General features: G+C 22.5%; 14 protein-coding genes across 14 annotated transcripts; 4 read left to right on the top strand and 10 right to left on the bottom strand.

Moving 5' to 3' along the window:
• Nucleotides 1–255: 255 nt before the first annotated feature.
• DICPUDRAFT_152478 (uncharacterized protein) lies at nt 256–1,161 on the bottom strand (the record flags this gene model as incomplete). Its single annotated transcript, XM_003288208.1, has 3 exons — nt 256–571; nt 839–944; nt 1,107–1,161. The coding sequence occupies 3 exons, from the start codon at nt 1,159–1,161 to the stop codon at nt 256–258; spliced, it is 477 nt and encodes a 158-aa protein (XP_003288256.1).
• Nucleotides 1,162–1,788: 627 nt separating this feature from the next.
• DICPUDRAFT_152477 (uncharacterized protein) lies at nt 1,789–3,090 on the bottom strand (the record flags this gene model as incomplete). Its single annotated transcript, XM_003288207.1, has 3 exons — nt 1,789–2,331; nt 2,401–2,642; nt 2,718–3,090. The coding sequence occupies 3 exons, from the start codon at nt 3,088–3,090 to the stop codon at nt 1,789–1,791; spliced, it is 1,158 nt and encodes a 385-aa protein (XP_003288255.1).
• Nucleotides 3,091–4,264: 1,174 nt separating this feature from the next.
• DICPUDRAFT_33776 (uncharacterized protein) lies at nt 4,265–5,417 on the top strand (the record flags this gene model as incomplete). The annotated part of the gene is made up of 6 exons (XM_003288219.1): nt 4,265–4,343; nt 4,424–4,686; nt 4,751–4,815; nt 4,882–4,916; nt 5,040–5,230; nt 5,307–5,417. The coding sequence occupies 6 exons, from the start codon at nt 4,265–4,267 to the stop codon at nt 5,415–5,417; spliced, it is 744 nt and encodes a 247-aa protein (XP_003288267.1).
• Nucleotides 5,418–6,918: 1,501 nt separating this feature from the next.
• DICPUDRAFT_152475 (uncharacterized protein) lies at nt 6,919–7,217 on the bottom strand (the record flags this gene model as incomplete). The annotated part of the gene is made up of 2 exons (XM_003288206.1): nt 6,919–7,040; nt 7,112–7,217. 2 exons carry the CDS (start codon nt 7,215–7,217, stop codon nt 6,919–6,921), a joined length of 228 nt encoding a protein of 75 aa, XP_003288254.1.
• A 724-nt stretch (nt 7,218–7,941) lies between these two features.
• Nucleotides 7,942–8,208, top strand: DICPUDRAFT_13655 (uncharacterized protein; the record flags this gene model as incomplete). Its single annotated transcript, XM_003288218.1, has 1 exon — nt 7,942–8,208. A coding segment is annotated over one exon (267 nt), but the record flags the coding sequence as incomplete, so codon positions are not given.
• A 349-nt stretch (nt 8,209–8,557) lies between these two features.
• DICPUDRAFT_152473 (uncharacterized protein) lies at nt 8,558–10,493 on the bottom strand (the record flags this gene model as incomplete). Its single annotated transcript, XM_003288205.1, has 3 exons — nt 8,558–8,715; nt 10,122–10,328; nt 10,427–10,493. The coding sequence occupies 3 exons, from the start codon at nt 10,491–10,493 to the stop codon at nt 8,558–8,560; spliced, it is 432 nt and encodes a 143-aa protein (XP_003288253.1).
• A 298-nt stretch (nt 10,494–10,791) lies between these two features.
• On the bottom strand, nt 10,792–12,574 carry DICPUDRAFT_55299 (uncharacterized protein). The gene is made up of 2 exons (XM_003288204.1): nt 12,490–12,574; nt 10,792–12,408 (listed from the first exon to the last, which is right to left on the bottom strand). The coding sequence occupies exons 1-2, from the start codon at nt 12,568–12,570 to the stop codon at nt 10,894–10,896; spliced, it is 1,596 nt and encodes a 531-aa protein (XP_003288252.1). The 5' UTR covers nt 12,571–12,574; the 3' UTR covers nt 10,792–10,893.
• A 695-nt stretch (nt 12,575–13,269) lies between these two features.
• DICPUDRAFT_92062 (uncharacterized protein) lies at nt 13,270–14,730 on the bottom strand. Its single transcript, XM_003288203.1, has 3 exons — nt 14,234–14,730; nt 14,052–14,167; nt 13,270–13,975 (listed from the first exon to the last, which is right to left on the bottom strand). Exons 1-3 carry the CDS (start codon nt 14,414–14,416, stop codon nt 13,411–13,413), a joined length of 864 nt encoding a protein of 287 aa, XP_003288251.1. The 5' UTR covers nt 14,417–14,730; the 3' UTR covers nt 13,270–13,410.
• An 881-nt stretch (nt 14,731–15,611) lies between these two features.
• Nucleotides 15,612–17,757, bottom strand: DICPUDRAFT_97963 (uncharacterized protein; the record flags this gene model as incomplete). The annotated part of the gene is made up of 3 exons (XM_003288202.1): nt 15,612–16,691; nt 16,765–17,024; nt 17,095–17,757. The coding sequence occupies 3 exons, from the start codon at nt 17,755–17,757 to the stop codon at nt 15,629–15,631; spliced, it is 1,986 nt and encodes a 661-aa protein (XP_003288250.1). The 3' UTR covers nt 15,612–15,628.
• A 516-nt stretch (nt 17,758–18,273) lies between these two features.
• On the top strand, nt 18,274–20,023 carry DICPUDRAFT_152469 (uncharacterized protein; the record flags this gene model as incomplete). The annotated part of the gene is made up of 2 exons (XM_003288217.1): nt 18,274–18,658; nt 18,753–20,023. The coding sequence occupies 2 exons, from the start codon at nt 18,274–18,276 to the stop codon at nt 20,021–20,023; spliced, it is 1,656 nt and encodes a 551-aa protein (XP_003288265.1).
• Nucleotides 20,024–20,399: 376 nt separating this feature from the next.
• DICPUDRAFT_152468 (uncharacterized protein) lies at nt 20,400–20,915 on the bottom strand (the record flags this gene model as incomplete). The annotated part of the gene is made up of 1 exon (XM_003288201.1): nt 20,400–20,915. The coding sequence occupies one exon, from the start codon at nt 20,913–20,915 to the stop codon at nt 20,400–20,402; it is 516 nt and encodes a 171-aa protein (XP_003288249.1).
• A 100-nt stretch (nt 20,916–21,015) lies between these two features.
• Nucleotides 21,016–21,195, bottom strand: DICPUDRAFT_152467 (uncharacterized protein; the record flags this gene model as incomplete). The annotated part of the gene is made up of 1 exon (XM_003288200.1): nt 21,016–21,195. One exon carries the CDS (start codon nt 21,193–21,195, stop codon nt 21,016–21,018), a length of 180 nt encoding a protein of 59 aa, XP_003288248.1.
• Nucleotides 21,196–22,005: 810 nt separating this feature from the next.
• Nucleotides 22,006–22,535, bottom strand: DICPUDRAFT_22037 (uncharacterized protein; the record flags this gene model as incomplete). Its single annotated transcript, XM_003288199.1, has 2 exons — nt 22,006–22,237; nt 22,309–22,535. Coding segments are annotated over 2 exons (459 nt in total), but the record flags the coding sequence as incomplete, so codon positions are not given.
• A 687-nt stretch (nt 22,536–23,222) lies between these two features.
• Nucleotides 23,223–24,413, top strand: DICPUDRAFT_33767 (uncharacterized protein; the record flags this gene model as incomplete). The annotated part of the gene is made up of 2 exons (XM_003288216.1): nt 23,223–23,975; nt 24,042–24,413. The coding sequence occupies 2 exons, from the start codon at nt 23,223–23,225 to the stop codon at nt 24,411–24,413; spliced, it is 1,125 nt and encodes a 374-aa protein (XP_003288264.1).
• Nucleotides 24,414–25,374: the final 961 nt, after the last annotated feature.

Genomic DNA, 25,374 nt, shown 5'->3' with positions numbered 1-25,374 from the left:
AACAATTCCAAACTTGACACATTGCTAAAACAAAAAAAAAAATAAAAAAATAAAAAAATAAAACAACAATATTGGGCACCAAAAATTAAAATGATACTATTAGATGCTATTTATATTTTTGAATAATGATATATCATTTCATTCGGCTTATAAACCATAAATTATTTTATTTTTGTGTATGTATTTAATGTGAATAAAAATAAATAAATAAATTTTAGATTATGAGATAATAGTAAAATGAGATTAAAACCTTTATTAAAATCTTTTATTCATTCCTTCGTCATTAGTTGGTTCTGGTTTCCATTTTTTAATATGGGGTTCCATAGTTTTCATCAACTCTTCATGTTCACCGTATGCAAGATGAGGACCCAAGGTCAGTGCTTTGTCCATTGAATAACCAATATCGACAATATTCCCTTCAAAACAAAGTGCTACACCATATCTGTAATTTATTAAGTGACGAACTATTTTTACATTTACTCCATGAAGATCATTTGCTTTCTTGACAATTTCATGATCTAATTCGTACTTGTGATAAAAATAATCTTCAAAAGAAGGTTTTTCTTTGGGTCTATAATTATTAATATATTCTCTGTATCCAGCAGTTTCTTCAAAAAGGGGCAACAATATTTTTTCAAGATAAAATTTTGATACTTTGGATGAATGAATATATGCTGAGATTGTTGGATCTTTATAATTTTTGTTGTGGTATAATGTATTTTCAATTGTTATTTTTTCAACTTTTTTTGCTAATTCTTTTAAATCATCTTCAAGTTTTTCATAATTCTCGTTTAAACTGTTAATCGATTCTTTGAGTTTTTTATTTCACTCAAATAACTCTGATATATTTTTTTCTAGTTCTTTCACTTTGTTTTGTAACTCTTCTTCTTGTAACTTTTTAATTGTTTTATCCTTTTCATTTATTTCTGGTTTATGGATTTTGCCTAATAAATAAAATTCCATTGTAATATGGTATGTTATCCCATTTATATCTTCTTTATTTGTTTGATTTAAATTTTCAATAATCTCATCCTTTTCTTCTATTTGAATTTTTAACTGTTCTATCTGTTCTTCTAATTTTTTTATTTTTATTTCACATTCTTTACTTGAATATTCACGATCTGATGATTCTGGTGATTCAAAATCATCTTTATTATTCATATTTATATTATATATACTATCACTATAATATAAAATATACAATGTTAACCCTTAAAATGTTAGGAGCGGGATTCTTATTTTATTTTTTATTAATTTTCAAAAAAAAAAATTAAAAAAAAATTGTTTATTTATTTTTTTTTAAAATATTAATTGTTTATTTTTTTTAAAATATTAATTGTTTTTTTAATTATTTTTTATTAATTTTTTTTTATCACCTTCAAATATAGCAAATGAAATACAAAGACACATAAGTTAAGGTAGATAATAACTACGCATATTAAAAAATGGAAACCAGAAACAACTAATGACTCAAATAACTCCAAAATATTTTTTTCTAATTCTTTCACTTTGTTTTGTAACTCTATCTTAATAAAGATTTAATATAATCTTTATAATTCATATTTATATATAGTAACACTATAACATAAAATATACAGTACTAACAAGCTTTTCTTGAAACAAACACCAAAAAAAAAATTTTATAAAATATTTTCTAAAAAATAAAAAAATTAAAATGAATAAAAAAATAGAAAAAATAAAATGAATAAAATAGAAAAAATATTTATTTTTATTTTATAATATATAAATTTAAATTTAAATATTAAAAAAAAATTTATTTTTATTATTTTAGAAGAAAGAAGAAATAGTTAAAATTAATATTAAAATAATTAGTGAAGGAGCAGTGTTAAATGATGAATTTACATGATCTTCTGATGATGACGATGAAAATGAAGAATTGGATGAGTTTTGGTTTGATGAGGATGAGTCGTGAGATGAAGTAGAGTTTGAAGATGATGTAGAGTTTGAATTGGAGCTATCGGTATCGATTGGTTTTGTATAGTCATCAGAGGGGCACATTTTAAAAAGTTCAGTTTGACTACATCCAAAATATTCTGGATTAAAGCATTTGTTTTTATAATCACAATATTCATTACTACATGATTGCTGTAATACATAATTGTTGGTATTTACATATACATTGTGAGAATTTGCACAGGCAATAATAGCAGCAGTCGCAGTTTTACATTCAGCATTTAGTTTGTAATTAATTTTACATACTCCACTTTCACCAATAGCACCATCAGTACATTGGCAGGTTTCGTATTGACTACATGAGATAGTGCTACTACATTCTTTTTCTTCATATTTAACACATTTACCACCCATACACTAAATAGAAATTAGATTTTAAAATTTTAAATATTTTTTATTATCTATTTAATAAATGAGAATACTTACTGTTAAACCAATATCGCATGGATTAGTTAATGGAAATGATTGGGTTGAAAAAGAACAAGCATCATTTTCTTTTCCAGAGTAAATTGCGGCACAATTACCATTAACACAAACTCCACTAGAACATTCATTTGGGGATGTACAGGTTCCCATAGCATTTTTGCTTGTACAAATGCTCATTGGGATACCTACTGGGCCCCCAGGTGAGGATACTTTACAATAGGAGTTATAACCACATTCAGAATCTATAATTTTTAAAAAATAAAAGAAAAATTAATTTTTAAATTTATTACAATTTTTTTTTTATTATAAATATTTACCAGAATAACACATAGCTGTTGGAAATGGGATACATTTTGAATTTTCACATTGGTTTGAGGCACAGTTGGCTGGTCTGCTGCATGGGGCTGATCCATCTGATTTTAAAGCAACATATGGTAAACAAACACCAACATTATCATTTCTCTTTGTGCATAAATTTGAAGAAGTACAGGTATCTTGAGTAATTGGTAATTTGGGATCACAGATAATCATTGATATACATTCACCATCAACACAATCTAAACCTGGAGCACAAGAACCTTCGCAACTTTCACCTAATTGAGGACAATTACCCAAACTGGAACAAGCTCTCACACTTTTTAAATTTACTCCTAATATTAAAATTATTATACAAATAAAAATAATTTTCATTTTTATTTATTTATTTTTAAAAGTTTTATAAAAATAAATTTAAAAAAAAAAAAATTTCATCTAAAAGAAAAATAAATGTTTTAAAATAATTTTAAAAAAAAAAAATACCACTTATCAGAGAAAAAGTTGCGATCTCCACAATTATTGTAAAAAAAATGATATCGGATATTTATTTTAGAAAAAAAAAAATCCCATTTATTTTTAGTTTAATTAAATTTTGCTTAGTTTTGAAAAAAAAGTATTATTTGATTGATAGAAAGTAAGTGAATACCAGCAGATTTTAAATACCAATTGATGCAGTATTTTATCAAATGTATTGAACTGGAAATTTTGATAGGGAAAGGAATTATATAAAATAAAATTATAAAATATTTTATAATGCACTTTTTTTGAAATCGACCACATAAGACAAACCGATAACTTTTTTTTAAAAATTTTTTTTTTTTTTTTTTAATTTAAAAATTATAATTTTTTTTTAAATATATTTTTTTTATTTATAATTTATTTGTTCAATTTTATTATATCATTTTAGATATGGTGCAGTATCCAAAAATATATCTATTTTTGAAAATTAATATTATAATAAATTTTTTCTTTTTTTTAGTAGCATTTACTCCCAACCTGAATCGCCTCCAAAAAATAAAAATAACAATAAAAAAAATTATAATACTCGGCATATATTTTAATACAAAAAAAAAGAAAAAGGAATTATATAATATAGATTATTTAATATAATTGTTTAATTTTTTTAAAACCCATGTTATTTTAATATTGGGTTTGGGAGTTTTAATCTGATTTTTGTTGACAAAAGTATAATAAATTTCAAATTAAATATTAATTATAATTTTTTTTGTCATTTATTTAAAACATAAAAAACTTTAAAAAGATTTTCTTTTTTTTTTTTTTAAATTTTATTTTTTTTTTTTTTTTTTTAATTTTTTTAAATTTTTTGCAATTTACAAAACACTAAAATTATCATCAATATTTTCAAATAATCATATTAATGAACAGGCTAAAGTTTTTCTTTCTCTCTTAATCTCTTGGGAAGATTTTAGTGATTGATTATAGCGGTGTGGATATTTATTTTAATATTTTTTAATTAATTTTTTTTTTTTAAAAAAAAATTTTATTATTATTTTAATTTATATCATTAAATACCATAGTATATATCAAAATGACAGAATTTACTTTAATATATAATAAATATTATAATAGTTTATCAGAAACATATAACTATTATTTATCAAGAAGAGGTAAGAATTAACATCACCCTATTTAAATTAATTATATTTTTTTATACTAATACCAAAAATTTATCTTCTCATAATTATAGATGAAAGACTTTTAAACCTTCCTTTGGTAAACAAACCACAAGATATGATAATATTAATATTATCATATTATTTTATAATTTTCTTTGGTAAAAAATTAATGAAAACTCAAAAACCATTCAATTTAAGATATCCCCTAATCATCCATAACGCATTTTGTACACTTCTCAGTGTATATATGGTATTTGAAATCTTACATCAAGCAAATGCTAATGACTATTCATTAGTATGCAATCCTGTTGACTACAGCGAAAAAGGTATTGGTGTAAGTAAAAGAATACTACCATATTTTAATTATTATTTTACTAAAATATAAAATTTTTTAACAGATGGCAAAAGTTCTTTGGTTATTTTATTTTTCAAAATTCATTGAATTTATAGATACAATTTTTATGTAAATAGTCTTATTTATTTATTTTTTTTATAACAAATTACTAATATTTTTTTACCAATAATTTAGGGTTCTAAGAAAAAAAGATAATCAAATTACAGTAAGTTTTTAACAATTATAATATCTCTCTTTAAAAAAAAAATATTAACATAATAAATAGTTTTTACATGTATTTCATCATTCAACAATGCCAATACCATGGATTTTAGTTTGTTGGTATGTTGCAGGTGGTGATAGTTATATTTCAGCTTTAATGAATTCAATTATACATTCAATAATGTACAGCTATTATACATTAGCTTTATTTGGTATCAATGTTTGGTGGAAGAAATATTTAACTCAAATTCAACTTATTCAATTCGTTGTAAACATTGCTGCCTCTGGTTACTCAATTTATAATGACTGTAATTTCGTAAAAGTAAAAGAATAATGTTTATTTTAAATCAATCTTTGAAACTTTATATTGATATTAATGTTTCATTTTTTAATTATAGGGTTTACACTGGCTTATGATTGGTTATATGCTTTGTTTTGTTACTCTCTTTGGTGCCTTTTACATCAAAACCTACATCAAAAAATCATCAGCAAAGAAAAAATCAGTCTAATTTTTTAAATAAAAAATATTTACACCAAGTTTCAATTAATTTATTTTTTATAACCTGAATGAAAGCTATCTCATTTTTCAAACATCAAAAACATTAAATAGTCTCTTTTTATTTTTTTTATTTTACTTTTTATTTATGAAAAAAACCCAAAAAGATTTCAATAAAAACCTAAAGGACGCAAAATTTTTATTTTCTATCACAGAGCGCATGTGGTCTAGTGGTATGATGCATCCCTGCCACGGATGCGAACTGGGTTCGATTCCCAGCATGCGCAAATTTAGTTATTTAACATATTTTATCTTCTTGGTGATTTGTGATTGATTTTTGGATGCAAGCGTCTAGCAGGCACATACTACAGGGAATACCTTTGCACGTCGCCTAGGCGATCCATCTACAATTATTTTAATTTATCAAAAAAGAATCCACTACGTACCAATCAGGTAGTCCAAAATCACCTGCTATTGAACAAAAATCTAAGAAAAAAAAACTTCTTAAACTAGATAGGTTGTTTCAACCTTGCCCCCAACACACCTTACCCCAACCCCTACTTCTTCTTATATTTTAATATAAATAAACACCGTCGCTTACACTAATAATATTTATTATATTATTAAGCTTTTTAAAAAAAAAAAAATAAAAAAATAAAAAAATAAAAAAAATAAAAAATAATAAAATGACGAAACAAACAAACAAATAAAACCAATCACCTTAAGATGACAATAAATCATCAACCAACAAACCCTCAAGAACATTAAGGGTTAACGCACTAAACAAAATCTTTACAAGATTAGCTTCACAAAATTCCAAAAATAAAACCGCCATAACAAATACGAATACCACCACAAAAAGTAACCGTACTCGAAATGTTAGCCAAATATCCACGCCAATCAAATCCACTCCGTACCAATCAGGTAGTCCGAAATCACCTGTAAAAAAATCTAAGGAAAAAAAACCTCTTAAACTAGATAGGTTGTTTCAACCTTACCACAACCCTTACTTCTTCTTATTTTAATATAAATAAACACTTTCGCTTATACCAATAATATTTAATATATTATTAAAAAAAAATTTTGCTGATTAATTTAAAATCTTCACTTTTTAAAAAAAAAATGATGATTGGTTCTCCCCAACTTGTTGTAATGTAGATGGAGCTACTTTAGTTATAGAAAAATAATATAGTGTGGTAAAAATAATATAAGTATTAAACACTGATGACTTAATATATCATTAACAAACATCTTTACTTTAAAAAAAAAAGATTTGTGGCAAGTTAAAATCATATAAAACCCTACTTATTTCACTTTTAAAAAAAAAACAGTGTTGCAAAGTTTTATCAAATATAAAACAAATAAAAACAAAATAAAAATACTGATGACTTTATGTATCATTAAGAATCATCTTCATTTTTTAAAAAAACTGAAATATGAAAATTAAATAGTTTTTATTAAAAAAAAAATTAAATTTTAAATTGTGTTTTTAAGACAAAAAAACAATTTGAATATTATGAAGAAATAGATTCTGCTAATTCATCTACTGTTTTTGTACTAAACTCTTCAAATGAGATCTCTTTATCATAAGCACCTTCTAAGATTTGACCTAGTTCTATTAATGTTATGCTACCCACTTTTAAAAAAAAAAAAATTAATATGTTAAATATTTATTAAAAAAAAATATAAAAAACCTTAAATACAAACATCCAAAATCTACCAATACTTGATTTCCTACATCAACACTGTAAACCCCTCTTGATTGTAAGAATTCAATAATTTTTCCCTTTACCTCTTCTTTAGAAATACCCATTTCTTATTAAAAAATATTTTATTTATAATATAAATATATATAAAAAAATGTATATGATTATTAAGTTTTAAAAAAGTAAAATATATAAAATAAAAAAAAAATAAAAAAAAATAAAAAACATTTTTTTTAATTAAAACAGTTTGTTTTTAACCCTTTTGTAAATTGCAACCCCCATAAATTTTTTTATTTAAATTAATTCAATTAATTGGAAATAAAAAAACTTTTTAATATTACCAAGTGGTTGTGCTCACACTTCAAAAATATTTTTAATAATTATCAGTTATTACCCTCAATTATTTTTTTTTTTTTTTTTTTTTGTTTTTTTTATTTAATTCTCAAATAGAATGTGGGTAATTTACATAATCAAATAAAAGGTTAAAAAATAATAATCTTGATTGTTGCATAGTGAATAGATCAACTTTAAATATTCACGATTTACAAAGTAGTTTTACACCATTCAATCAATCTTTTAAAAATAAACAAGATCACACTTCAAAATAAAATTCTTTAAAAATTAAATACAATATATCTATCATTAAAAGATCCTCAATCTTTAATTATCATTTAGATTATAATACGACCTTTTAAATTGTGTGTGATTCAGAAAACCTGCGAGACTACACATGTAATTACATTTTTTTATTTTTTTTTTAAAAAATGAAGCTAATTAAAAGCAAGACATGATTCCAACTATAAGAACTATATTCAAGAGCTCCACAATATTCATCCACCATGTATACCTTATTTAGGTGTTTATTTAACTCATTTAACTTTTATAGAGGATGGTATGAAGAATCATTTAAATCAAGATGAAGAAATTATAAATTTTGAAAAATGTAGAAAAATATCAGTTGTCATTAGAGAACTCAAACAATACCAACAACAATACCATTTAGAAACCGAAGAAATTACTCAACGTTATTTAAATAATTTACCTTCAATTCAATCTCAAAAATCAAAGTATAAACTAAGTTTAATTTGTGAACCAAAAGAAAAGGAATCTTCATCTTTTGATGGTTATGGATCAATTTCAGACAGACCCGATAAAGTTAAAAAAGAATTTTCGATGACTTCATTTCTAAACTCATGGAAAAATAATAACTAAAAAAAAAACTAAAAAAAAAATAAAAAAAAATGATTATTTTAAATTTTTTTTTTATTATAATAAAAAAAAAAAAAAAGTATTTTGTAAATATTTAAAAAAAAAAAGATATACTTAAAAAAATGATGAAAATTTTTTTTAATTAAAAAAATAAAAAAAATGTTTTATATTGAAAATAAAATAAATTTTATTTAAAGCAGTTTTACTTTAAAAGAATGTGTTTCATTTAATATGACATTTAAAGTTGAACATATATATCAGTGATTGATGTTTCAAGTCCCAAAGCAACAACACCAAAAAGAGCTATATTATTTGAACCAGTTGAGGTGGTGTTATTTGATGCTGTTAATTGGATCTTTGAGGAATTTGATTTTAAGTTGATGGATTGTAGTGATTCTAAAGAAATAAAAAGAATTAGTTTTATATTTTAAATATCTTTTTTTAAAATATCTTACTGAATAACATATTTAGATTTTTTTTTTAAGGAATAAAAATATTTTTTTTAAATTTATACTTTTTTATTTTTAATAATTTTACAAAAAATAAATTTATTTTTAGATTTATATAAATCAAGAAAAATTTTAAAACAATAGTTGTATTTTGGTTTATCTTGTTTATTAAAAAGGAGATGTCCTCCAAAAATTGTAAAATCCCATTACTTTTTTTTATTTTTGTAAAAAGAAATAAAAATAAAAATAAAAATAAAAATAAAAATAAAAATAAAAATAAAAATAAAAATAAAAATAAAAATAAAAATAAAAATAAAAATAAAAATAAAAATAAAAATAAAAATAAAAATAAAATAAAAATAATTATTTTTTTTTAAGTTTGATAAAAATAATTTTATTTTAACCAAAAGAATATTTTAGAATGTATTGATTTTATTTGAAAAATTAATAGTTGGTTTTTAGATATTAATATTAACTTTGGTAACAATATATAATAATGGAGTTGCATTAATTAGTGCACAGATACAGCAATGTCCAATAAAGAGACTGCATGCTTTAAATTAATCAGTAAAATTTTATTAATGTTTTTTATAAAGTTTTTAAAGAAAATATTATAAAATGTGGATATTTGGTTTAAATCACCGAGAAGATTTATATAAATTAAAATTTGGAGAAGAAGGGTATCGATCCCTTTACCTCTCGCATGCTAAGCGAGCGCTCTACCATCTGAGCTACATCCCCTTTTATGAAATATTTGGTTCTTTCGCATCTTTAAGGTGATTTATATTGGAAAATAGTTTAAATTATTATTGATATATGTTTGTGTATTTTGATGAATAAAGAAAGAAAAAATTATTTATTAAAATAATAGTTTTTTAAAAACCTATTGAGAACTTATTTTATCTTTAAAACATATTTAAAAATGATTTGAATAAAAGAAGATAAAATTTTTACTAATTTTGCTCATGATAATTAAACACCAATATGATTCTATAAATTTGAAAAAAAAATTTCCTAAACTTGTTTATGAACTAAAAAAAATTTTAAAAAATATAAAGAAAGAACTCCTTAGTATATATAAAGGAAATGAATTTTATTTTTAAATTAATGAATTTATAAATGATAATTATCTAATAATTTTCATAAAATTATTATAAAAGAAAAATTACTAATAGGACATCATTTTACAATAACCAATAACAAGGCATGAATTTGAAAAAATTGCCTTTTTACTATCAATAATTTTAAATAATTCATAAGCATGTTTTTCTAAAAATTTTTTAATGGTTAAGAAAATATATAAATTAATAAACTTATAAATAATAAATAATAAGTTAATATTATAATAAATACCCCAAAAACTATCACATAATTCTTTACTCCACATTTGCATTCCCTCGCATAGATTTGTATATAAAAAATTTTCTACTGCTATCTTATCATTCAGATCAAATAAAATAAATCTATGTACTAAAGGTACATATTTCCATTCATTTATTTCATTGTAAGATTTAGCAAGTTCATTACATATTTGGCAATCCATGAAGGAGTTTAACTTTTCTAAAATTTATTAATTAATAAATAAATACAAATAGAGTTTTAAAAAAAAAAAAAAAAATATATAAAAATAAATAAAATAAAATAAATAATAAGCTTACCTTCACATAATACCCATAATACCATATTAATAACTAACATTAAAATTAAATATACTAATTTTTTCATTTCTATCTTTTCTTTTTTTTTTTAAAAAATAATAATTTTATTTTCTTTTTTCTGATATAAATAATTTTTTAAAAAAAAAAAAAAAATATTTATATATAAAATATTATACAGATAATATTTTTACAAGTGTGTGTTATAAAAATTTTTTTTAAAAAAAACAAAATTATTATTTACTAATATTAAAGTTCAAAAAAAATTATAAACTTTTGCAAATTTAGTTAAAAAAATAAATAAAAAAATAAAAAAATTTGGGGATGCCCATATATAAAAAAAAAAAAAAACTTTGTAGTTTAAAGGTAGGTTTTAAAATAATTATTAAAATTTAATTAACAATTAAGTTTAGTTATATATTATTATTTTGTTGTTTGTTTTTTTATTACTATACTATAATACTGTGTATTTATTTGCTAGTAGTTGGTAATGGATAGGTGGCTTGACTGGCTGGACCACATAAGTTATTGGCTCTTTCGAGCATGAAGTAACCTTCCATACCCCAGTTGGTGGACCATGAGTTCTTGACTAACCAGTAATCAACACCATTTAATGTACCATAACCGATGGCTAAGACTTCGTGATCTAAATCATCTGGACCATTTTTACATGATGGATTGCTGTAGATACCTGATTGGTAATATCTGAAATCATCAACACTAGCATCAATGGCAATAGCAACTGGACCTTGGGTGGCAACAGCGTTTAATAAAGCATTGATTGAACCAGCAGTAACGTTAACGTATGATGAAACACCAACACCAGAGAAGGTGGTAGATTTATCTTTACATAAGGCATTTTGCATTAAGTATTGGTAGTCACTTTCAGTAGCAATACCACCAGCATCCATGATATATTGGAAAGCACTAGCGGCGAAACCACCGTTACAACCTTGTGAACCCATTAAGTAGGCACAATCGACTAATTGTTGTTCAGAGAGTGAAACTAAATAACCGTTGGTAACACAGTTGGTACCTTCGAGTGAACCAGTTGAACCGAAAGTCCAGCATGAACCACAGACACCTTGATCTTTAACTGGGGTAACACATTTTTGGTTTCTCCAATCGACTGATTGTGGGATGGTGTAGATATCTTCATCATCGTGGACAGAGTGAGCACCATTGTTTGATGGACGGGCAACTTTTGGTTTGATGAGGGTGTTGAATTCGTGATCGCTTAAATCAGCATAGTGGTTGAAACCTAATTTGTATGAGAGGTTTTTGGCATTGTGTGAAACGATTTTGTTGTGGGCAACTTTGTAGTTTTTGAAACGCATATCGTGTTCTTCTTTGTTTTCGTATGATTTTTCGTATTCAGATTTGAAGGCAACGAATTTTTCTTGGAGATCGGATTCTTTGACTTTGAGTGAGTCACCGAGTGATTCGAATGCACCTGAGAGTTGACCTTCTTGGAGTGGAGCTTCTTCAGCATTGTTGCAAAGAGCTGGGAGTTGGAAGAGGCTTTCGTATTGTGAAAGATCGGTGCTGTAGGTGGTGAAATCTAAAACGTAAATATCTGGGTGACTGCCAAAGACGTAATCAACACCATTCATGTAGAATTGAACTGGAGTACCGTTGGCATCAACGTAGAAAGTGTAATAACCAGTACGACCGTATTGGGTGATTTTTTGGAAATATGAGTAAACAGAAACACCATTGACGGTTGAAGTACCGTTGTAGGCCCATTGTGATGGTTCAGTTGGTAAAACGTTAACTAAAGTACCATTACCTTGAGTTGAAACACAGGTCATTTCATATTTAACTGGGCTAATAGTGTAGGAAATATCTTGATTGAAAAAGTTAATGGTAATATCCATACCATCATAATAACTAATATATTGTCTGTTGTTGGTAGCATCGTAAATTAATTCGATTGGTTCTGTAATATTAAAATATGGAATTGAAAAAGTACCTTTCATATAATACTACAATATTAAAAAAATATATATATTAATATTATTATTTAAATAATAATTAATTTTTATTTTTTTGATTTTAAAACTTACTTGTTGATCGGTTGGGAGTTGTGGAACAGCTAATACACATGAGAGTGTAACAAAAGCTAAAAGTAAAATTGATCTGATCATTTTTACTTTTATTTTATATATATATATTTACAAATAATTAATGAAACAAAAAAAAAAAAAAAAAATTTAAATAAGATTTTTTTTTAACCAAAAAAAAAAAAAAAAATAAAGAATAAAAAAAAAAAAAAAAAAGAAAAAGTAAAAGAAAATTAATATTAGTATTAATACAAGAAAAGAATCAGAATCGTCTATAGAGATAATAATATTTATGTTTACCTTTGAATGTGGAATATCTAAAATAATGCAAAAAAATTTTTTTTTTAAATTTCTACGACAAAAAAGTTTTTTTTTAGCAGGAGGAAAGGTTGAAAGAAAAATAATATGCCCAAAAAACAAAAAAAAAAAAAATTTAAATTTAAAAAAATAAAAAAATAAAAATATATTTTTTTAATTTATTTTAAATAAATAAACCAATTAATGGTTAGTTGTGTGTGATTTATCTGTACAAAATAATATTTAAAAATTTTTTAAAAAAAAAATAAAATAAAAAAATTATTTACACACAAATTCATTTATTTTTAATTATATAAATAATAGAAATAAAGGTACCTTTTCACCCTCGTTTTTACCAGAGCAACGGAAATACGAAAATGCAAAAAAATTTTAAAATTTTTTTTTTTTTTTTGATCCATAAATCCAAACGAATGACATGTTTTGCGAAATTCAAACTGTCAAAGAGATATGGTGTGTATATTTTTTATTATTTAAATTTTTTTTTTACTTTTTTATTTTTTTAGTGTACAAACAATAAAAAAAAAAATAATAAAATTTAATGAAAATTAAATCATTTTTTTTTTTTTTTTAATATAAATTATTATTATTACTACTGGCTATTATTATTTATTGAGATGGGATTTCATGAGATTTTTGAGGATAATTTGACTTTCTTAATTTTTCTTCCTCTTCTTTTCTTTTAGTTAAATTGGCTGGAGAGGAGACAAGACGATATTCAGAATGGTATTCTTCTAAAGCCTTACCATGATGTGTCTTTTTGTTGTATTCTTCTTCTTCTTCTGATTCATCACTATCATATGAATTATCTTTGTTTCTGTTATCAAAGATATTATTTCTCTTCTTTTCATACATTATCGGAGTGGTATCCATGGATTTAGAGAGTGAGGAGCTTGTTGATGGAGATAAACTGCTGGACTTTTTATTAACCGGGATAACAGTTTCCATAGATGGTGAGTTGATAAGACTTGATGGTTTGGAACCGGCCATTGGTGATTCGATTGAGGACATTGATTCGGAGGTTTGTAAAGGTTTTTTCTTTAATGGGTTTAAGTCCCCTGGTACAGAATAATCGGCTTTGTTACTTGGAGGAATTAAATATTCTTCCAATGGTACAAACTCTCTTACAACCATTAAGTTACATGAGATATTATCTGAACAGTAATTACATAATCTAAAAAAAAAATATTCAAATTAATAATCTTTATTTTTTTTTTTCTTTTTTTTTTTTTTATTTTTATTTTTTTTACCTTTTGGTTTTTGAGTTGTGGGCAGCAATTAAAATCATATCGATTTTTAGCAATTTAACTTTATTTTTAATAATATGTTTAATAGAGCCATATTCTATAAAAGTTAAATTTTTAATCTAAATTTATTATTAAAAAATATTAATATTTCTTTTTAAAAATAATAAATTATTAAAAATACTTACATGTTTTTTATCTAATAATCTTGTAAAATGTTTCATAACATGGGATGAACGATGGCCAATTCCCTTATAGAATTTAACCTTTGCAACAATGATAACCCAATCATTCTCTTTTACTAAGTTTAAAACTCTGTAAAAAGCAGAGAACGATGGTTCTTTATCGTCAATATAAACTAAAAATTTCATTGTTTATTTTTAAATATTTATGTGAAAACAAACATAAAAAAAAAAAATTATTTTTTATTTAAATATTTAAAATTTGGGTGTGTTAAAAAAAAAAAATTGTTTTTATATAATAATTATGTATTACTTTATTATTATAAAGATTTGTTTTAAAATAAAATATCTTTTTTTTTTTTTTTAAATTTAATTTATTATTATAAAGAAAAAAAAATATAATACAAAACAAATGAAATGAACAAAGAAAAAAAAAAAAGAAACTAAAACTGTTTAATATTTAAAGTTTTTTTTTTTGAAAACTATAAAAGTGTAATTTGTTGAAAAAAAATAAAAAAAATTATGTGTATGTTTATTATTTAAGAAAACTAAAATAAATAAAAAAATAAAAATTATTGGTCAATACAGTAAAATAAAAAAAAATAAAAAAAAATAATTTATTATTATTTGTTAAATTTGGATTTTTTTAAATTTTAAAATAATAAAAATAAATATATAAATATTGAATTATTATAGTAGTATATTATTTTAAATTTTAAAATATTAATTTAAAAAATAAAATTAGTATTATTTTAAAAAATAAAAAAAATAAAAAAAATAAAAATAAAAAATTTGAAAAAAATAAAATTAAAATTTTTTTTACCAAAAAGGTAAATTTAATATTTTTTTTAAATAAAAATAATTAATTCTTTACTTGGTAAATCTTTTGTAATCCAAGGGACAAAATTAATTGATTTTATTCAATTTTTTTCATACTCTATAAATAAATATGGATATCAAACAGTTCTTTTTTTCACGAATAATATTTTTAAGGAATTCATCTTATTTTAAATGATTTACAATTGCCTGATAAAATTTTTTTTGCTCAAAGTGATAATTTAGAAAACGAATTTTTTTTTTTCGTCAAATTCCAAACTTTAAAATCTTGAGTTTTTTTCAAAATAAAGAAAAAACAACATTTCTTCTTTATAAAAACAACAAACTTTATAAAAAAATAAAAAATAAAAATAAAAAAAAAATAAAAAAAATAAAAAAAAATAAAAAAAAATAAAATTAATTTTAAACGACATCAAAAACAATCGATTTTAATGTTTATTATTACTACTATTATTAATAATATTAATATTAATTATTATTATTATTATTATTATTATTATTATTATTATTATTATTAATTTTTTTTTTTATTTTTTTTTTTTTTTTTGGTATTAATATTTTAATTTAATTATTTTTATAAGTTAAAAATATAGATAATGAAATTGAAATTGAGGTTGATTTTGTTAATAGTTTAGTGAATAAATTAGATTTTAATAAATTAGGTGTTGAGTTTGAGGTGTTATCAAAATATTGAGATTCGATATCACCATTGTTTTTAATTATTATATTAATTGAGTTAAAATTCATTTCTGTGGGATTTAAAAATATAATATTAATTGAATTTGGTGGATTTGAGGTAATTTCAAAAATAGGTATATTATCACTATTGTCATTGTTTTGATTATTATATTTGTTTTTGATAGTAGTACCATGGTTATTTGGTTGAATAAAACAGCTTTTAAGTAAAATATTAAAAGTGTGTTGTTGTCTGAGTAATTGGATTATTGGGAAAATTTGAATTGGGTGGGTTATTGGGATTCTATTAATCTTTAAACCTAAATTATGATTACCTGTATAATAATATCTTTGTGTTTTACTAAATAACTCTATATCAAAATGTTTAGATTCTAAATTATTTGTATTGCTAAGTTGGGTTTGGATCGAATATTCATTATTATTACTATTATCTTGAATGTCAATATCTTGATTACCATTGCTGCTGCTATTATAACTATTTATTAAATTTATTAGCTGTTGTTGGTCATTGTTTGAAAGTTTGGTTAAGTTTAAAATTTTTAATAGGTGATCTACAGTTATTAATAGGGGTTGACTTAATTTACAAACTAATCTAACTGGGGATACAATGGTTTCTGATGGTTCTGATTGGTTTGAATCAAAGCAATTTAAAAGTTCATTGAATGACTCTGCAGTTAAACCTTGAGATAGTTGTGATTTTAATGATAGTTTTGAATATTCAGATTTATCATTGGGGGCTGATGATATGGCTGCTCCACTTTCCATTTCTATCATTAATGAGTAAACTTGGTTTTGTTTTGATAGTTGATCGATATATGGATTGAAATATTTAATTAATACACCACAGTTGTCTAGTTCAATTTCACCAAATCCATTCTTTAATAATTTATCTTTGTCAATTAAATTGAGCTCTTTATTTAAATATTTTTCCCTAAATTTAAAAAAAGAATTAGTATATTATTATTATTATTTGTTGTTATTATTATATATGTAGAATTACATACTTTGAAAGATTTGAGATTGTTAAGAAATCATTTTGAAAAATTGAAAATGCTTTTTGTAAATCAAAAGTTTTATATTTTCTGAATAGTAAATCTAATTCACAAATTCTTTTAACACGTTCAATAAAATCTTTCATATCTGTTGATAATGATTTGGTTAATTGATCGTTAAATTCTTGTTCTGCAGGTATATCTTCCCCACTTAATAATGAAATATGAACCAATTTAACCTCTTTAATTTCAGCATTTCCATAAATAAATATCTAAAATAACAAAGAGTGTCAGTAAAATATTATAATTTTAAAAACTAATAAATTATGGTTTAATACAAACATCTAATAAAAATGTTGATGATGAAATATTGCAACTATAAACTGATTCTGGGTTAAATTCTGACGAGTCATTTTCTTTTAATAAACTTAGCAAATCCTCTAACACACAAAAAGTCGAGTATTTTTGGTTAAGTTCATTTGTCATTTCTTGTAATTTACCAATTAATAATCCAAGTTTTCTTTTGATTTCAACCAAGTTACTATTATTATTTGATTGTTGTTGTTGTTGTTGTTGTTCATTATTTGTATTTTGTTGTAGTTGTTGATTTAAATAAACTTTCCCATTTAGTGAGCAGTCAAATAGTGTTTTCGAAATTAAATTGACACGTTGCTGTGCTTGGTGATATAGTTTTTGTGTGTTTAAAAATTTAGATGTTTCTCTTTCTTGGTCCCAACTACGGTATTGTTGACATGTAAACTTTATGGTTTGTAGTTGTTGATCAATTGAGTTATAAACTTCATCAATATTAAGACTACCATATAAATGGAATTTATTCAATTTAAATAATTCTTCATCTTGGTCATTACTATTACTATTACTATTACTATTATTAGTAGCACTGTTACTATTATTTATATTATTACTACCTATACTTTCAAATAATGTGTTGTATGAATTATTTATATTATCTAATAAAGTCTGTAATGTTAATTGTTTTTCCATTGTCAAGATTTATTATTTCTTTTTTTTTTTTTTTCTATTTTTATTTTTTATTATAAGAAATCTTTTAAAAGTAAATTAAATGATTTTTATATCAAAAAATGAAAATTAAAAAAAATTTAAAAAAATTTAAAAAATTTAATTTTTTTTTTTTTATTTTTTTTTTATTTTTTTTTATTTTTTTATTTTTTATTTTTTTTTTTTAAAATTTTTTCCTTTTTTTTTTTTTTTTTTATAAAAATTTGAAATTTCCCACATCAAATATCTGTTTATGTGTATTTTTTTTTATATATAAATATAATTTTTTTTTTTTTTTTTAGACTTATTTTTTAATGTACAATAATATCAATAATAAAAGAAATCTATTTTTTTAATCTTTTTTTATATACAACTTTTAAAATACAATATATAAATCTTTATTTATTTTAAAATAATATTAAATTAAAAAAATTAAATTTCGTAAAAGCAATAATTTTTTTAATAATAAAAATAAATAATAAATAAAAAAATATAATAAAAATGTCACAAACATTTTCGCCATCAGAACATGTTTATTCAAGTGAAACTACTATAGTCGATAATAATCATGAAAACTCAAATTCATTTTTAGTGCCAAAGTCACCGTCATCATCGCCACCATCTATACCAATTGCACATGAAGAATCAGGTAATAAATTAGTAAAAGAAATATTTTTTAGAGTTAAAGATAGAGTAAAGAAAGCATTTTTTAAAGGAAAAACATTAGAAGATTTAAAAACATTATTTTGTCAAAAGTTTAATGAATTCCCAAAGGATATAGAAATTCAATTTTTAATAGTAGAAAAAGGTACCGGTAAAGAGACACAAGTGGTAGATGTTAATATGATCAAAGAGCATCAAGAAATTTTAATTAGACATGAATATAGTAAGTATAATAATAAATATAATTTTACGTATCAAATTTATTAATTATTTTATTTTTATTTTTTTATTTCTTTTTTTTTTTTATATTTATCTAGATGAAGAAACTAGAAAAAGATCACAAGGTTATACCGGATTAGATAAAGAAAAAATTGTATTAGTTATGGTTGGATTACCAGCAAGAGGAAAAACTTATGTAGCAAGAAAAATTTGTAGAATGTTAAATTGGATGTTGGTACCAGCAAAGGTATTTAATGTAGGTGAATATAGAAGATTAAGAATTGGTGCAGGACAACCACATGACTTTTTTGACCCACACAACCCAGAAGGTATTAAAGCAAGATTACATATGGCAGTGGCAGCACTTGATGATATGATATCATGGTTACACAATGGTGGTAGAGTTGGAATTTATGATGCCACTAACAGCACCAACGAGCGTAGACAATTGGTAGAGAAACGTTGCCAACGTGAAAAGATGACAGTGGTATTTGTAGAGTCTATTTGTAATGATCCGGATGTAATCGAGCATAATATTAAAGAAACCAAACTTTTATCACCAGATTATCAAGGTGTAGACCCATCAAAAGCCGTTCAGGATTTTAGAGATAGAATTAATCATTATATGAAGGTGTATGAAACTGTTGATGGTGAATCAACACGTTATATCAAACTTTTCGATGTTGGCAAAAAGATCGAAGTCAATAATATTACAGGCTACATACCTTCTCGTGTTGTCTTCTTTTTAATGAATCTCCATTTACATCCAAGACCCATTTGGTTAACTAGACACGGTGAAAGTGAATTCAATGCTTCAGGCCGTATAGGTGGTGACAGTGACCTCACAGAACGTGGTGATAATTACGCACATCAATTGGCAGTTTGGATTAGCGAATGGTGTTCAAATATTAGGGCTAATGGTTATGATGGTGAGGTTGTAGTTTGGACCTCCAGTTTAAAACGTGCAATTCGTACCGCTCAATATATTTCACAGCCAAAGGTAGTAATGAGAGCTTTGGATGAAATCGATGCCGGTATTTGCGATGGTATGACATACGAAGAGATTCAAGAGAAAATGCCAGATGAAAGAGCTGCTCGTGATTCAGATAAACTTCAATATCGTTATCCAAGAGGTGAATCTTATGAAGATGTAATTCAACGTTTAGAACCATTGCTTTTAGAATTAGAGAGAACTAAACATCCAGTTTTAATAGTCAGTCATCAAGCTACACTACGTTGTCTATATAGTTATCTTTTAGGTAAAGTTAAAGAAGAGTGTCCTTTTATAAATATACCTCTTCACACATTAATACAATTAACCCCAAAGGCTTATGCTTGTGAAGAAAAAATTTATAAATTAGCAAATTAATCATATTATAATAACAATAAATAATAATAATAATTAATAATAATAATTTAAAAGGTAAAATAGTAAAGTTTATTTATAATATAATATAATAAACATTCACATATAATCTTTATAAATAAATGTAAATAAAAAATATTTAAATATTAAATTGTAAACCATTTGTATAATAGGATCTTTTAGATTTTTAGTCATTTCATCAACTTGATTTATACCAAATTATAGTAAATCTTTATATTGGATTGATTTCTCTTAAAGAAGTTTAAAAATCTTTTAATTTTAAAACCAAATTTTTGGTGGAATATTTACAAATTTTATTTTTATTTATTTACAGGTTTTTTAAATATTTACAATTTTTTTTTTTTTTTTAGAAATTTGATTAATTGTTTAATAAAATCATTAAATCATTAATACCAAAATCTAAAAATTCGTTATTTTTTTCACATTTTGTTAAAATAATTTGAACATGGGAAACATAGCCTTGCAAACTTATCATATAATTTTCGGTAAGGGTTTTTTCTCTTGTGAGTTTTGAAATTTCAATGGATTTCTCTCTTTGACAATTTTTTAATATATTTAGTTTTTTAATTAAGAAGCCTAGTTGAATTTTTAAAGCTGATATATTGTCATCTAATTTTGAGATTTCTTCTTTAACATAGCCAGTTTCTCTTTGGTTATCAGAGATTTCAATTATTAAATCTTGAAGTTGTTCCTTAAAACCTCTAGCAGCATCTGTGATAATGTCGTCTTGTGGATAAAAAATATCCATTATTCCATTGTCTTGATTTTTAACTTCTTTGTCAATACTCTTTTTTAAACTTTTAATTTCAAATTTTAAACGATTAATTTCATTTTCATATTTTAATAATTTTTTATTAATTTCATTTCTTTCCATTTGATTATCATTAATTTCATTCTTTGATTGCTGAATTAAATCTACAGTTAATTTAAAAAAAAAAACAGAAAATAAATTAGTTTAAAACAATAAAAATTTATTAAGAGTATAATATTATACCTTGTAAATGAATGATTTGAAGATTAAAGTCAATCAAATTTTGTTTTTGAGAACAAATATTTTCAATTTGTTCTAAAAGTTTATCACTTTGTAATGAAATTTTTTGGTTAATTTCATCAATAATTAAATTTACTTTTGATTTTAAATTAAAATTTTCCATTTTATTTTATTTTATTTTATTTTATTTTATTTTATTTTATATTTTATTTTATTTTATATTATTTTATTTTATTTTATAATATTTGAAACTAAAAAAAGGTTTATTTGTATTATAAATTATTAATATTTGTTTGAACAAATAATGAATTTTTAAAACTCTAATTAATTTTTTTTTATATAGAAAAAAAACAAGTAAAAATTAGACATTAAATTATCTACTTTAAATAATGTCAAATAATATTGTTTTAATTCCATTCACCCCCACACAACGGTAATTTTTTAGAAAAATTTTTTTTATTATTTCCTATTTTGCTGATAATATATTAAAAAATAAAACGCTCTACACTAACACATTCTTTCATTATTAAAAAAAATCGTTATATATTAGGAATTTTTTAGATTAAAATACTAGAAAAACAGTCACATAAAAAAATTATTTATAAAAAAAATAATATTGGGGAGTTATATAATATATTTATCCACTTTTTAGGTGTTCAAAAATTATGTGAAAGTGTGTTGTGTGGTGGGAGTATGAAAAATTTTTATTATTTTTTTTTTTTATATAACAGCATGCTGGTGGATAAAAGTGGGGGGGTTAAAATGATAAAGATATTATAATTGATACCCATTATAATTGATTACTTTTTTTTTTTTTTATTAATTTATTTTATTTTACATATAAAAAATTAAATAACTTCAGAGAAAGAAAAATTATAAAATAATTTTTTTAAAGTATTTTGTGTTGGTGGTGGGGAAAAAAATTGATTATGATATTTTATTATTATTTAGGATCGCTTTGAGATGATTTGTTTTTAACAAGTTGATTGTGAGTTTGAATATCCTCTTCTATTTTATCTTTTCCTTGATTATATGTTACAAAAAATGAATGATATCCCATTGAAATTAATGAAACTGAACCTAATAATAATGCTCCTATTTTTTTATGTTTAAATGCTCCAGCAAAAAATTTACCAGCTAAAAATGCAGATGTAACACCTGCTAATGCTGCACCTTGTGTTGGATAACCATGGTCTATAATTTCTCTAGATATTTAAATAATTATTTTTATTAATATTGCTTTACCAAATTTGAAAAATACTAATAGTTAATTTACCCTGATGCCAAAAAAATTGCTGCTGAAGCAATTGAATATTTTGCTAATTGGTTTTTTCCTTTTAAGCTGAAATATAATGCAGATGCACCAAATACCATACCAGTAAAAATAGTTGGTTTTGAATTTTCTAGAAAACCAATACCTTCATTGATCTTTCTTTTTGATCTTAAAGTATCTAATTCGTCTTTAATGGTTTTAAATTCATCTTTTTCGTTATTGTTGTTATTTGTGGTCATTCTGATTAATTTTAAAACAAAAAATTAAAAAAAAAAAAAAATAAAATTAAAAAAAAAAAAATTAAAATTAAAAAAAATAAATATTTATAAAAACTTTTTTTATTTTATATTTATTTTTATAATTTACTTTTATATTTATTATGATATACTATTAGATTTATAATAACCAATTTCATATTTTTAAAAAGAAAATTCTTTTTCATTTAAACCGTTTAAATGAAAAAGAATTTTATATATAGGGTAAATATCTAAAAACCCAATAAAAATTAATAAAAAAAAAAAGAAAAACAATTTCCCAAACAAAACAAAAATTAAAAGAATAAATTTCCCAAACAAAAATTAAAATAATAACCCTTATTATTTCTTTTTTATCAATACTAATCATTATTTCTTATTTTTATAGTTACAATTTATTTTAAGTTATTCATGATAAAGAAAAAATGTTTACTTTAATGGGGTTTTTCTAGACAACATTATTTCTTTTTTCAATTTTTTATATTTATTTTATTAAAATAGGAATTTTAAATTTAAATAATTAATAGTTATTTATATTTTTATAACTATAAATTTTTTTATAAAATTTTTATAAAAAAAAAAAAAAAATAAAAAAAAAAAAAAAAAAAAAAGAAATCTTGAAAATTTCGAAAATTTTCGTTTATGTAGGAGATAACAAAGAAAATGAAAAATAGTAAACAAATAAATAATAATAATAATAATAATAAGAAATTGGTAACATCAGAAATATTTAGATCAAATAATAAAGAATTAATAATAGGTAGTTTAAATAAAATAAATGATTGGATTTTAACAACAAATAATATTAAAGATATAGAAGGTTTGGGTATTTTCAAATCACTTTACCAATTAATCGATAAATACAATCAACAATTTCAAAATGAAGAAGAACAAGAAGAATATTATTTAATACAGGAACAACAGCAATTATCATTAATAAATTTAGAAGATAACGATTTATTTGAGGTTATAAAGGTTTTACTCCGATTTCTTAAAAATTTAACAGTTAAAGAGACAAGTGTAAATGAAACGCTTCGATCATTGGATTATATTCATCGTGTGGAGTTTATATTGAACAATAGTTTTGATGTAGACCTTCTAAATGATTCATCAACTGTTATCGAGTGTCTTAGGAAATGTTTACCCAATAGTGTCAGAACTGTAGGTGTCGGTGAATATAGCGAGGAAAATGGTCAATTTCAATATTCAATATCAATGAAGCAATTAACCTTTCAGGAAGTATTTGTGGCATGGAGAGTATGGGAAAGTGGGATAGGCTTTGGAAAATGGCTATTAGAAAATAAAAAAATATTTGAAGGAAAAGAAGTATTGGAGCTTGGAAGTGGGTTAGGGGTCTTGGGTTTTATGGCTGGTTTAATTTGTAAATCAGTTTTAATGACTGATTATACACCAAAGGTATTTTCATTAGAAAAAAAAAAATACAGAAATAGAGGTATTAATTTTTAATTCAATTATTTTTAGATTCTATCTACTTTAAAAGAAAATTTAAAATATAATTCGTCAAGAATACCAGAAATTAAAAAAGCATGCTCAGTGGAATCATTAGATTGGTATAAAGACAAACCCAAGAGTTTTTATTATGATATAGTTATTGGCAGCGAAGTGGTTTATGATGAGAAAAATGTTGATCAACTATCAAATATTATACATCAAAGTTTAACACCCAACGGGGTTTTTTATAGTGCATGCGCATGTGTAAGAAGAGGAATACCAGAGTTCAAAAAAGCAATGGAATCTAGAGGTTATCAAGTAAATTTATCAATTTTCCCAAAAAGATACGTCCCAGACACAAAATATGAAACCATATTTTTTGAATGCAGAAGAAAAAAATAACCCAAAATAAAGGGTTTTGTTTATCATTAAAAATATCCTTCAAATCACTTGCTATAATATCTAATCTTTGGACAAGTGATGTTGATATATTTAATTTTATTTTTTACAAAGTTATTGAAATCTGTCTGATTTATCCATTATAGTTTGTAATGAAAATATTAAATCTCAATTTTTAAATAAAATTTCAGAAGCATCAAAAACCAACATGGATTTAGTTATTTTTCAAAATTTATATAAAAAAGCTTTTTTATAATAATTGTTCTTTTTTTTTAAAAAAACTGTCGTTTATTTATAAATTTGTATTTATATATTTTTTGAAAATAAAAATATTAACTTTCTCACTTTTTAAAAAATTTTATAAAAATAATTAATAAAAAACGCCATCAAAAACAATAGAGATAATTAGTTTATAAAAAATCATACTTAAAATTAATTAATATTAAATTAACAGATTTAACAAAAAATTTTTGTAATGTTTAGTTGGGATTTTTTTAAAGATTAAATTTAAAATGTATTCATTTGCTAAAAAATAATATAAATTTATCTTTAGATTTAAAAAAAAACAAAGGTTTTTGAATTTTTTATAATCAATGTATTAAGGTAGAGTTTTTATGGCTTAAAATAGAGATATATCATAATAAAAAGTAAAAATTAATTAGTTTATTAAAATCATACCATATTTTTTTTTAATTGAAATTGAAGAGTAATTTAAAAAAATTAATATTTTTTTGTTTTGTTTTATGATTAATATATCTTTAAAAATTGTAATAAGTGTTTAGGTCAATTTTAAAATACTATCCTTATTTATTATCATGGTTTTTTTTTTTTTTTATTAATTTTTTTAATTTTTTCAATTTTTTTAAAATTTTTTTTTTTTCAAATAGATTAAAATTTTTTAAAAGAGATAAAAACAATGAATAATATTAGGTATGTATAAATATGATTAATAATAATAATATAT

This window comes from Dictyostelium purpureum (genome assembly GCF_000190715.1).
Source record: "Dictyostelium purpureum unplaced genomic scaffold DICPUscaffold_127, whole genome shotgun sequence".
Lineage (NCBI taxonomy): Eukaryota > Evosea > Eumycetozoa > Dictyosteliales > Dictyosteliaceae > Dictyostelium > Dictyostelium purpureum.
The sequence above is the reverse complement of the archived record's forward strand: the minus strand, read 5'-3'. Positions and strand labels throughout refer to the sequence as shown.

Coding starts and splice junctions, on each gene's coding strand:
- DICPUDRAFT_55299 (XM_003288204.1), bottom strand. CDS start 12,570: ATGATCAGATCAATTTTACTTTTAGCTTTTGTTACACTCTCATGTGTA. Junction 12,409..12,489: donor AACTCCCAACCGATCAACAA/GTAAGTTTTAAA, acceptor TTAATATTGTAG/TATTATATGAAAGGTACTTT.
- DICPUDRAFT_92062 (XM_003288203.1), bottom strand. CDS start 14,416: ATGAAATTTTTAGTTTATATTGACGATAAAGAACCATCGTTCTCTGCT. Junction 14,168..14,233: donor GATTATTAGATAAAAAACAT/GTAAGTATTTTT, acceptor TAATAAATTTAG/ATTAAAAATTTAACTTTTAT. Junction 13,976..14,051: donor CACAACTCAAAAACCAAAAG/GTAAAAAAAATA, acceptor TTTTTTTTTTAG/ATTATGTAATTACTGTTCAG.